At 42.3% G+C, this 12,787-nt stretch overlaps 1 protein-coding gene across 1 annotated transcript in view; it reads right to left on the bottom strand.

Annotated features, from left to right (window-relative positions):
* Window positions 1-12,787, bottom strand: part of LOC147678096 (hydroperoxide isomerase ALOXE3-like) — a 436,539-nt gene that overhangs the window by 323,099 nt on the left and 100,653 nt on the right. Inside the window, exon 4 of the mRNA XM_086945960.1 lies at window positions 8,735-8,857. Within this exon, the coding sequence (XP_086802086.1) occupies window positions 8,735-8,857 (123 nt within the window). The remainder of the gene's footprint in view (window positions 1-8,734; window positions 8,858-12,787) is intronic.

A 12,787-nucleotide genomic window follows, 5' to 3' on the forward strand; every position in this document is an offset into this window, starting at 1 on the left:
GGCGGCAGTGGTGGCGTCCTACAGAAGCCACAAACTGAGCAAACTGAGCAGGCAGAGCAGCGAGGAGCTGCGAGGAGCTGCAGTAGAGTCGGCGTCCCACAGAAAGCCACAGAAACTGCAGAAGCGCTGAGTGCCTTCTGAAAATAGGAGAAACCGCTGTAGCGTCGGCGTCGGCGTACAGAAGCCTCAGAAGCCGCAGAAAGCCAGGAGCCCTCAGAAATACCGAGAGGGTTAAAGAGGAAACTTGCCAGAGCCGCGGCCAGAGCTGAAGCCAGAGCCACAGGAGCCGTAGGAGCCACAGGAGCCGCGCAAGAAACCCGCGTAGGTGGGCAAAAACCAGGGTTTAGTCAGTAAAACTCGGGAGTTGCGCAGGAGGCACCAGCAGCCCAATCCCGACATTCCGCTCAAGCCCAGGCACAGCAGGAGGCTTGAGTGAGCCTGAGTGAGTGAAGTATTCAGGCGGTCGGGCGGCGGTCTGTGACCGAAAAGAGAAAGAATCACTGAGATGAGGCTTGAGGCCGGCCAACGCGAGCCAGAAGAATTTTGAGGAGTTTTGATGAGATTCAGAGCTGTGGCAACTCCCAGAACTTCCTGGAATCGCAGCGAAGAAGCGGAGCAGCGAGGGCGAGTTTTGGTTCAGGATTCGTGAGTACCAAGCTCCCTTTCCCTTGGGAATTGAGAATAATTAAAGAAAAGAGAAAAAGAGAAAGGGGGCGGAGCAGAGGGGAGGGGAACACGGACTAAGGAGTTGAGTCAGAGGAGGGGGTGAACTGTGGAAACCGTGCTATAGCAGACTCCAAACCCCTGCCCGAAGCCCTGTACATCAGGTAAAAACTCACAGACAAGCATAAATTCCCAAAAGACTCTTATAAAAGACTCCCACCCGCCAAACCTCCAGCCGAACATCCCGCAGGCACACAGAACCCTACATCGGGAAATACTAGAGCTGTAGCGCCTTGGAAAAAGCAGCCTCAGACACAGTTGACCTCGTCTTACTCATTCTTACTCTTTTCCATCAAGAACAGCACTATAACGGACACACTGCCCAGCACCTACCTTTCTGCTCCCGCTCTCTCCCTGACAGCAGCTGTATCCAAGGGGCAGACAGGCTTGGGAGGTTTGGGAGTGCTAGTGTAAGTGTGAGGGTGATTACAAGCGGCAAGTAGTCATGTGGCATGACCAAGGGGATCATATCACCCTACGTAATGAGTGAGTTTGAACCCAAGGAACTCAGGGAAGCTACAGGGCTAAACCGTATCACGTACGTGCACGCCGCTTGCTAATCAGTAAATCAGTAAATCAGCAACCCAGAGCGGACTGAAATAAATCAAGAGTTGGAATGAAAACACACACTGTGCGGAAGGAAACAGAAACAGTCTAAAAACAAAGGGATAACCAGACACACCCATACTACGAAAAACAAAGTAAGATCCTAAATACTCCTAAATACCCCTCCTAAATACCCCTTAAACAGGCCACCGGAGAGAACAGCAGAAATAGAATATGCGGTCGGGAAAAATCCAATAAACACCAATACAGAAAATAAAAAGAAGGTTGGCGGCAAAGGAAAGAAACAAACAAGGAAACAAAATTAGGTCAGACGAATTGCTCAGCGAAGAACTAACAGACCCGATACCAGTCCCCATGGCAGAGCCTTTTAAGTTTGGGGAGGAAAAACTTAAGCACAAATTTCACTTTTTAAAAGATCAAATGGCAGCAATTCACACCATAAGTGAAGAAGCAAAAACCCTATAAAGCCCAATTAAACCACTATATTTAACCTCATCAAGCAAAAAAGGTAAAAAAAGAAATGAATCAGCACCCAGTCTAAAGAAAAATTCCAGATTTTTCAAGTCTCCCATAATGAGGAGAGACCTTTGGAAGAAATCTCCATAAGAACTCTTACAAATCAGGTCGTATTAGTTCTTTTTTCCACACCATAGGTTTGGATACTTTAGGGGGTGTCCATCATGGAGTGAGAATGACTTTCTGGTCCTGACGAATGCTGAGCTGACCTTGGGCTCTTTAGCAGAAACATGTTGACCATTTCTTTGTATACATTTTTTTCACTACTATTAGGACTTATTGGTTCAATTTAACACAACCACTTATTAGTCCGTTTTTCTCACTGTTTTTAACAGAGTTAGAGCTACCCTCTCATTAAAATGAATTGTTTGAGTAGTCCACACTCTTTTTAAGTCACTTTTTCTGATTTTCCTGCAACTATCTGGGATCCAATGAAGACAACTGGCTACCAGATTTTAGTTGGGGCCAGAGGGTCCCTTTAGTGCATTCTGAGCATGTGTATTCTATTTCTTCACTATACTAACAGCTTCTTCTGGTGCTAGCAATTCTGTAATTTTTCTGAATTTTCGGCTTTAGCATCTGGTTCCTATGACTACTGACACTCTAACGTTGATTGTTATATATGACAAAAACAATATCCAAAAAATATGGAACGAGCTGGAATCACTAGGATTAACGATCTTAATTGGAAATATGAAGGGAGATCAACCTGCAAGAATCACCTTCTCGAGTGGAAAGAAAAATTCCATACTAGACTTCACACTAATTAGTAAAGATCTAATAAAGATGGTCGATCATTTTGAAATAATAACCCGACCGGAAAGTGATCACTTCCCACAAGAGACCATATTGAGCAGAAACACCGAAGAAAAAACGAAGATAGCATCATTAGCTTTTATTCTGGAAATATACAACCTGAAGAAACTCAAATGGAGGGGTCCCATAAAAAAAGAGATAATGGAAATGGTGTTCGAACAAGTAAAAACTATGGAGCCCTTTGGAAACCAATCGCTCGAAGAAAAATGGGAGATCTTACACAAGCTTGTGCTAGGAAAATTTCCGGTAAAAACACTAATAAAATATGGACGAGATTCTAACAAAGAGCCATGGTACACTGCTAAATTAAGAGATAAAAAAAGGGAAATCGCGAAAAACTAAGAATAAAAGCTGTAGACAAGAGGTTGGGAAAAGAAGTAGATAATAACGAAATACTGAAAATGAGAAAAGAATACAAAGAGGAATGTAGAAAAGCGAAAAGATTGCACGCGGAGAAAATTTGGGAAGATCTGCTACGGATGAGCAAACTACCTAATAGTAGTGAATTCTGGAGCATAATAAATAAATTATCAAAAGGAACGGGCGGACAGCACAACATCGGAATCAGTGAAACCACATGGCTACATTATATTGAAAGCCTGTATAACACACACAGGTATCAACCCCACAACGAAATAAATAAAGATTCTATAAAAGAAATGGTTCAGAAAGAAGCAGCAACCGGACACGGAAAAGATGATCAGTATGAAAATTTTTCAATGGTGATCTAGAAGATCTAACTTTGCTGACAACAGTAAAACAAACAACCACCATGATAAAAAAAACTGAAAGCGGAAGGAGCAGCAGGCCCCAATGGGCTTCCAAACGCTCTATTCAAATATGATCCCGATTTTTGGGCAAAGTACCTCACACCATTATTCAACCAACTATACATGGAAAAAAGATTCCGCAGTCCTGGCAGGGTAACATCTTCCACCCAATATATAAAAACGAGTGTAGAATGGAACCCGGGAATTACAGATTGATAGCGCTAATCGACGTCGAGGCAAAGCTCTTCGCATCTTGTATATTGATTCACCTTCGACAATGGATAAATAAAAACAAAATAGTACCAAAATTCCAAACGGGTTTTATGGAAGGCACGGGTTGTACAACTAATCTCTCAGCACTGGCGCTGCTAATCGAAGGAGTAGGAAAAAAGAAGACCGGACTACTAGCATGTTATATAGATTTGAAATCCGCTTTTGACCGAGTTCCAAGAGACCGCCTGTGGAAAAAACCCGAAACATGGGGTCTCCCTCAGAAATTAATTGAGGGTTGTGTGCTCTCTCCAAGCCTCTTCAACATATACTTGGCAGATTTAGAAATCCATCTGCAGAACGTGAACGGACACCCACCAAAATTGGCTAACAAATGCATCCAGTTCTTACAATATGCAGAAGACATCATGGTTTTAAGCCAAACACCGATAGGCCTCCAAAGAGTAATAACTAAATTAACGGAGTACTTTGACTTCGAAGGTCTGGAATTAAACATCAAAAAAATGAAAGTGGTGAGATTGGCGGGCTCAAGCAGACGATCATTCAAATGGTATACAAAGGACAAACATATTGAGGAAATACCATCATATAAATACTTAGGGGTCACACTAAGCAAAAACATGTCTATATTACATCAAAAAAGAAACATCATTGCTAAAGCCCGATCACTGAGTTTCGCCTATAGAACACTCCAAAAGAAACTTCAATGCCCGTCATACGACCATCCTCTAAAAGTAATGGCAGCCCAAGTATTACCATCTCTGTCCTATGGGCTAGAAATATGGCACGGGAAAGAAATCGACATTTTAAACACACTCCAGACAAAAATATATAAATCAGTGTTTAATCTTTATAAAGGATCAGCTTCAGCAAAAATAAGAATGGAATTTGGCCTGCAAAATCAAACATACCAAAGGAAAGCAGTCTTAGTGAAATGGTGCTGGAAGCTTAGATCAGCAGAACCAGAATCACAAAATAACCTATGTTGGCTGGAAATCAAGAAACAATATGATAAATATGAACCAAACTCTTGGGGTGATGATTTGAGTACAACCTTAGAAACCCTAAAATAGAGGAAATCTGGAACAGCCAACTGGAAGAAGCGTCCTTTAAAAAGATCTGCAAATTAAACGCAAAAGCTCTATCTCTGGTAGAAGACAAAAAGACCTTGGCCAAACGTCGACATGCATGGACCATATTAAATTCATATAAACAATTAAAACCGCAACCTTACCTCGTGGCACATTTCTGGCTATCTTTAAAAATTAAATTTATGGCTTTTAGACTGTGCGACAACTCTTCTAAAGATCTGATTCCATCTTGGAAAAACACACAACAAAAAACAAGATGTAGACTATGCGGATACCACACGGAAACCTTATGCCATCTATTGTGTACGTGCCAGTCAATAAAAGATGAGAGAAGAACTTTGCTGAAATCAGTTCTAAATGCCCTTCAGATCCGCACCTGCAGGCAGGCTGTCACCAGCTGGATGGGTGCAGGCTCGAACATTTTAATATGCCGCGGGGTGAAATTTATGAAGAAAGTAGAGACTTTGCTTTCAAAGGCCGAATAAACTTAAGAGTGGGGACTGTAAAATAATGTTTTACTTTTTAAGAACCGAAAAAATAGAAATATATTTTAAGAAAATTAATGTTATCTTTTTTACTAATTGTAAATCGTATATTTACACTTCATGGTTGTGACAAACCAAATAAAGTTAATTTTGACTGACTGACTGAGTGATGATCCCTGTGGGACTCTGCAGTTGATTTCTGTGGGTTTGGAGAGGAAGGGTGAGGGTGTGATCCTTTGGCTCCTGCAGGTGAGGAACGATTTGATCCATTTGAGGGTGGTGCCTTGTATGCCTGCGTAGTGTAGTCAGGTTGCAAGTGTGCTGTGGGAGACGGTGTCGAAAGCTGCTGATCTGTCAAGTGGATGGTGTGGCCTTGGTTGAGGAGAGTGCGGATGTCGTCGGTGACAGTGAGTAGGGCAGTCTTGGTGCTGTGGTTGATTCAGAATCCGGATTGGGAAGGGTTGAGTATTGCGTTGTCTTTGATGAACCTTGTCATTTCTGTGTTGACTGTCTTCTTGGCAACTTTAGCTGCAAAAGGGAGGAGCGAGATGGGCCAATAGTTCTTGAGGTCTGTCTCATCCACCGAGGGCTTCTAGAGCAGGGGCCTGACTTCTGCGCATTTTCAGTCATCGAGGAAGGAGCCAGTCTCGAAGGTGGTTTTGATGGTGCATTGCAACACGGGTGCGATGGTGGTGGCGGCTCTGTGGTATATGTGTGGTGAGCAGGGGTCTGTAGGGGCCCTGGAGTGGATGCTTTTCATGGTTGCAGCGTTCTCCTCTGCCGTGATCTGTGTCCAGGCGGAGATGGTGGTCTTGCTGGCATTGTCGCCTGATGGGCTGACTGCGGGGTCGGGCTTGTGATAGTTGAAATTGTTGTAGAGGTTCTTTATCTTTAGGTGGAAGTTTGATTTGAGTTTGTCGTGGAAGTCCAGGGACGGGGTGATGTCCCTGGCCTTGTTGCAGGGTGTGATGAATTCCTGGATGACACTGAAGACTTCCTTGGAGTTGCTGGAGTTGGCGAGGATTCTGTTGTGGATTCTGTTGTGGATGCACTGGCGGTGCACTGGCGGTTTGCCCAGGGATTGGTGTGGCTCAATCGTTTTATTGCTGTTGGGGTGGGTAAAGCGGGTTGAAGGAGGAGAAGGGGAGAGGGTACACAGTTGCTGAAAGCAGGAAGCTAAAGGTTATGATTATGGATAATTCCGAATACAGAATGTAGATACAGGGCAGGGAGGACAGTTGGGGTAAGTGATGGGGAACTTCTAGGGGTAAGGGATAGGATACATGGTAGATGAAACTTGATGTATTAGTGAGGACTGTAGTTTTGTGAAGCAAATTGCCTAGGGATGTTCTTTGATGTGATGTGTGCCTGTATCAATCTAGCGACCTTTTCCAATCTATATTGTGCTAGTTGTCTCTGTGCTGTGCCCTCTCGCCTATAGCCAGAATAAAAGATTTTGAATTTCTTTCTAAAGGAAAACCTTTTTTGATTCAAATCTTTATTTCGGTAAAAATTACCATAAAAGACACACAGACAAAGAAGGAGTTGCAGGTATATCAATATACATCAAAAGATTTCAATAAGAAAAGTTGTACAATTTTAAAAGGTAGCAGTAAATATAAAAACTTGCAAGGATAAAAATAGACATAAAATTAAACTACGGGAGGTAGATACATCTCAATGTCCTCATAAATGCAAACCTTCCCGATTCTAAAATATAGGCAGACTTGCAGATACATATTCTATCTAAGCCAAGTTCTGGTGGAGCTGTATCAAGTGCTCTATGTTACATTAGTTGTTGTAATAAGACAGCATTTCCAATATGGATTCTTGGCAATGATGAATATATCAAGGAGATGGATCAATCATCTGTCTATAAAATACAAGCATTAAAATATTGTAAACATTTGTTACAAAACGGTAAAAAACTTAAAAGAATACTAAACAATATTGCTGGCTCTTTCAAATTTGCTATTAGCTATGGCAGCAATATTTTAATAGGAATTTTAGACACAAATGCTGGTCATAGAGTTAGGCCCGGAAGGATTCACCGCCTTTCTTCTGATTGCTCATGCAATTCCCAGGTATTTTGCAATAGCACACACAAATAGAGGTATTGCGTCAGATTTTAGTATACGCAGAGCAGCTCTGTGATCTCGAGTGCCAAGTTCTCTACAAACAGGAGAGAGCCATCTACTCCTGTGTCTAGTGTATGCTTTGAATTCAAAAAGGAAGTGAGCAATAGATTCTTTTGGAGAGGGACAACAGGGACAGCCCTTTGATAATGCTTTGTTAGACAGCCATAGATTTGTGAATAAATTAATGGGCAGGCTGCCGAATCTAAACTGAATATATAATTTTCTATCGGCCGGCACTTTAATAATATCGAGGTAACTTTCAAGGGTGCAGTTGCACTTAATATCGTTAAATTCCTCAGTCAGTCGCACTTGATTGCCAGCTAAAATGGCAGAGTGCTCAACCCCTTCCCAATAGGGGATTATGATCTGACTTTTAGTGAGGGGAGGTGGAGAGCGGATATCGTGTCCCACTAAACCTATGTGTGACAGGAGTCTTTTAACATGTTTTGTCCAACCAATTTTATGCATGGAATCCAGGGCGCAAATCTCTTGGAAGGCGGTAGCATACAGTGATAATTCCGGGGTGGATACCAGCCAATACCAGAACAATAGAGGGCAGAGGTTCACTGAGTCGCTTATGGGTTTGATACCCATATCTAGCAATAATGGGCAAGTGGGAGTACTCTGTGGGAGAGAAACCACATTTTTAACGAACCTGTTCTCCAGGGATACTAAATTTTTGGCTTGTAGATCCCCCATAGCTCAGCACCATAAAAGGCACTGCTCACGACCTTGCAACTATACAATTTTAATGCTGGGGCAACAGGCTTAGTGTGGGAGAGGCGGTGTTCTTTACACAGGACCCCGGTCACCTGGGAAAATTTGAGTAAGGTCTTGTTAAGATGGTGGCTCCAGGCCATACCCTCAGAAAGTTTTACTCCCAGATAGTCCAAGGAACTGACTCTCTCCAGTGGGACGTCATTTAGAAACAGATTATCCTTAAAAGATTTGTGAGGGTTTAGGAGCATGAGCTTGGTTTTTGCTGTATTAATTTCAAGCCCCCACCGCAGAAGAGCTTTAAGGGGTCTAATAGATTCTGCAAGGTCTTTGGAGTCTTTGAGACGAGAAGCGTGTCATCTGCGAATAGGAGGGTAGGTATTTTTTGCTTTGCTAGGGTCTGGGCATCCGCTGGGATGGCAGATAAGGCCTCTTCTATATGATTGATATACAAAAGAGTTGGAGCCAAAACACATTCTTGACGGACTCCCCGCTGCACCATGATGGGATTAATGACCTGTCCCGGGCTACCCCAGCTGACCCTTATGATTCATACATTAGCTCAATTGCAAGAGGACAATCTCCCTATTGTTTCGGAAGTCCAATTGCTATAGAGAGTAAGGCTTCTTTTGAAATTCCAACATATATTTGCTCTAATCGCGAAGACCTCTAATACTTACGATACAATGTCATGTACTGCAAACTTTTTGAATTTGGTAATTGAGTACTTCAATTTCAAGTCTAGTTCCTTGGCGTCATCCACATCAATACATCTGGGCAAGCCTTTATGGAACACTTTCCACCTGACAGAGTTCAAAAAAGAGAGAAGAGACAAAAGAAGAGGTCACTGAATGTCATAGTCTGAAAAATTCTCTAGAAGCCTGAATCTCCAGAGGCACATCAACATGACTGCCACTTATGTTACATCTTGATATTCAATGAATGATCAAAGGTAACCAAGATATTAAAAGAGACAATATGTGTGGTGTGAGTATGTGTGTGTGTGTGTGAATGCACATGTGTTTCTGTTTGTGTTTTCTTTCTTGTCCATCTTAGTGGCTGTCTTATGAAACGTGCTGCCCAATATTCTTGCAATTCCTACTTGTCAAGCTTGTTTTATACCCAGTGTGGTATCTCCTCCCCACTTCACAGTAACCATGCTGTCATAGCTATGCCTAGGCTACGCCTCTTTCTTATTAACTTCTGGACTTGAGGCCCCTCTTTAATGAAGTCGAAGCATACATGCTTTTCTTATTAAAAACCTCCCCCAGGTTTTTATTTGCCTTTGCCAGACACTATAATGGCTGACCAGCACTAACGCTATTGTTGATATATCAAATCACTGTGGTAAGTTAATGTAGGAGGGGTTTTCTTCAATGGAATGAGGTGTTAGATCATTTTTTCTATAGGTGCTTCCACCTGCAGAACAACTTACATCTTCAAGACTCTTGTGAACGAGGGTCTAATTGTAAAAAAGGTTGAGGTAGCCGTTCTAGTCAATGAAAACAAGAGCCACACTCTTCTTGTGTGGAAGTGTGCCTTAAAGGCTGAGGCACTCTGTTAAGTACCACTCTAAGAATGACACCAGAGACTCCCACATGCAGGTATGTGATATTTTAATCTATGAGTGGTGGACAAATAAGCCAACTCACAGGTCACCCCAGAGGCAACTGTCTCTACTACCGGCCTGGTTCCAGTGAATGGTGACCTACACTATGACACAACATGGCTCCAAAACAACAAGAATGCAATTGTATAATACAAATGGATTATAAGTTATAACACACTTTGACCCTATTGAATATAAACAAACACATTACAAATATGATGTTGAGCACAAGGAGAAAACACCAAAAAAATTCAGGTTGAAACTTTAACCATTAGGGTACTATACTTGAAGGAAGAAAGGAGAGTAAATCATTAGAGAAAGGAAAAGTAGAGAGAAGTGAAATATAATTTGCTCAAAAATGATACTTACAGCTTAAAATTGAATATTAAACATGAACCTACAGAATAAGCGAACATTTGAAATTTCAATTACACCTGGTCAATACTGTAGCTTTCACCAATCTGGACATTCTCCCAATGTCAACAAAATCCAACATCACAACATTTTTTTTTCACCTTTCATATTGCACCCATTGAATTGGTAGTGGCTTTACCCACAAAACCCAGCTTTTTGCCAGACATAGTCACCTATAATCCAGTCACAAGACGTGCCAAAGTACTTGGAATCATGCCTGGTTTTGTACTTCTGATACATTTTGCATTGGTTAGCAATGACATCTTCCAGAAGGAGCTTTTCATCACCCATGTAATTCCAAGTAATAACCACGCTGAATTAGGGCAACGTGAGCTAAGTGAGAAACATAGTGATTCTAAAGTAATGCAATTCGGAGTGACTCTATGGGCACACCAAATTTTTGTCAAATCTCTGCAAATGAAACTCCATGGTCAATTTCTTTTTGTTCACAATTTTTAGCTACTCCATTCATTTGTTCAGTCAAATCGTTGGCTTGTGGAGAATAAAGAGCAGTGTTAAAATGGACAAAAATAACCATACTAAGAATTCATGTATCTCTTAGGAAGGAGATTGAACTAGATTGTCATTGACTAAAAACCATGGAATATATTTCCTGGTCAATTCTTCTTTAAGGAAGTCAACTACAGTTATTGTGTTCACAGCACCGACACAGTTGGTGATGACCATTTAGAAGTACTCTACTGCCACAAAACTTCACATTCCTTCCGGGGCAACAAATAGAAAAGAACCTACAAAGACTAAGCCCAACTAGGCCAGATGTAAATTACACAGGAGCCAGAAGTGGTGGATGCTTTACCTTTTTTGTGAGTTCAGGTGCAAGACTAACTGTCCTTTACTATCCCTTCAACTTGGCGGTCCACACCAGGCCACCAGTCCCACTGCCACAGCCTGATTTGAGTTATGCTCCTACTCACATGTCTCTCAAGAGTCAAATAACTGATCACATTTTCTCTCAGTCCCAGAGGAAGCATTGTTATGAACATCTGAAAACGTTTCCACTTACACAACTTGATTTGTCCCACACATTCCAAAAGCCTTTGCCTGGACTGGGTAGATCTGTACAATCCGGCCAAACGTTAACCAAATATTCTGAAACTACTTTTTAAGGGCTTTGTCCTCATTATTATGTTGATTCCATTCATTAGTATCCAAAGCATTTTCCTTCAACGAACCAGCTGCATGAGGTGCATCTAATTTATCTTTACCTGACATGTGCACTCCCCAAATTATTTGAAGTCTGAATACAGGAAACACAGCCTTGTTGGTTGTACCTAATACATATTCAGTGTAAAACCTGCAATCTGACAAATCCTCAACCCAAGTCTTATTTCTAGGAGTTAGATTCAGAATGCCTTTTGATGTACATATTCGTACCAAAGGTTGGTGATGTGTCATTAAAAGAAATGGAATGGCCTACAAAAAAATCTTGAAATATTGAATTGTCGACAAGACAGCTAAAGTCTCCTGTTTGATCACAGAATATCCCTCCCCAGCACCCTAGATGGAATGTGGCATGGAAGAAATTACCTTTGTCATACCATCAACATTCTATGTAATAACAACCTACATACCATAGTTTTGTGACCAATGACACATTCTCCCAAAGTTGGTAACACAATAAGGCAATGTTTTATTACTTCAAATTCTGAAACACTGTCACCGGTCCAATCAGGAGTGGCTTTAGGGTAATACAGACTGTGCCACCTCAATGGGTCCACTGCCCCACTCCCCAAAGCCGAAACAAAAAGTCTAGGGATATGTCTAAACCAGAACCTCTCCTTTAAAACCAGGCAAGAAAGACAGCTGGCTCATGTTACGGCCTTCTCAGAATTATTCGTAAGGTCCTCACTCTCTTACCCCCTCTCGCTAAAAGATTAGTCACCCAGGCCCTCATTTTATCCAGATTAGACTATGGCAATGCCTTTTACCTAGGGGCCCCCAAGGAGGCCATCTCTAAATTACAGGTCATACAGAACTATGCTGCAAGTCTGCTTACTGGCACCACCACTCGCTGCTCAGCAAGACGAGCACTGCGCTCGCTTCTCTGGCTCCCTGTGCAGCAGAGAGTACATTTTTAAAGCACTCTGCATAGCACACAAGTCCTTCAACGACCATGGGCCACCAATCATCAGGGCGATGATCCGACCTTACAGAGCAAATAGGGCACTCCGCTCGAATGAACTTCATCTTGCAACTATTCCCAGGACTAAGAAGGCCAGAAGTGGTGGCAGGCTCTTTTCACTCAACGCCTCCAGACTATGGAACACTCTCCCTCTGCAGCTACGTGGTGAACCCAACTATCTAAAATTCCATAAACATCAGAAAACCTGGCTGTTCATCTAGAGCCCTTCCCACCCACCCATATCTACACAGCGCTAGGATACTCCTGGGTAGCCATGCGCAATTCAAATGCCGATAACAATAACAATAACCTCACCAAGCACCAAGTTCGGGGTCATCAAAAGCACTCGAAGTTGAGTAGGTATGTTCCATGTAATGTATGCTTGGGCATAAACCTCCCTTTTCACTTTTGCTCAGAAGATGTGTGGGAGCGTTCACTCTGCTCGACACCAGAGGGGCTGGTCGATTTTGAAAGTGGCGGGGCAAACTTTTTCAACCCATGTATAAAATGATCGAGCAATACGAGCAAGCTCAAACAGAGAAAGGAGGGTTCAGGTACTGGAAACAG

This window comes from Lissotriton vulgaris, chromosome 12, assembly GCF_964263255.1.
Source record: "Lissotriton vulgaris chromosome 12, aLisVul1.2, whole genome shotgun sequence".
In the NCBI taxonomy this organism is placed as follows: Eukaryota; Metazoa; Chordata; class Amphibia; order Caudata; family Salamandridae; genus Lissotriton; species Lissotriton vulgaris.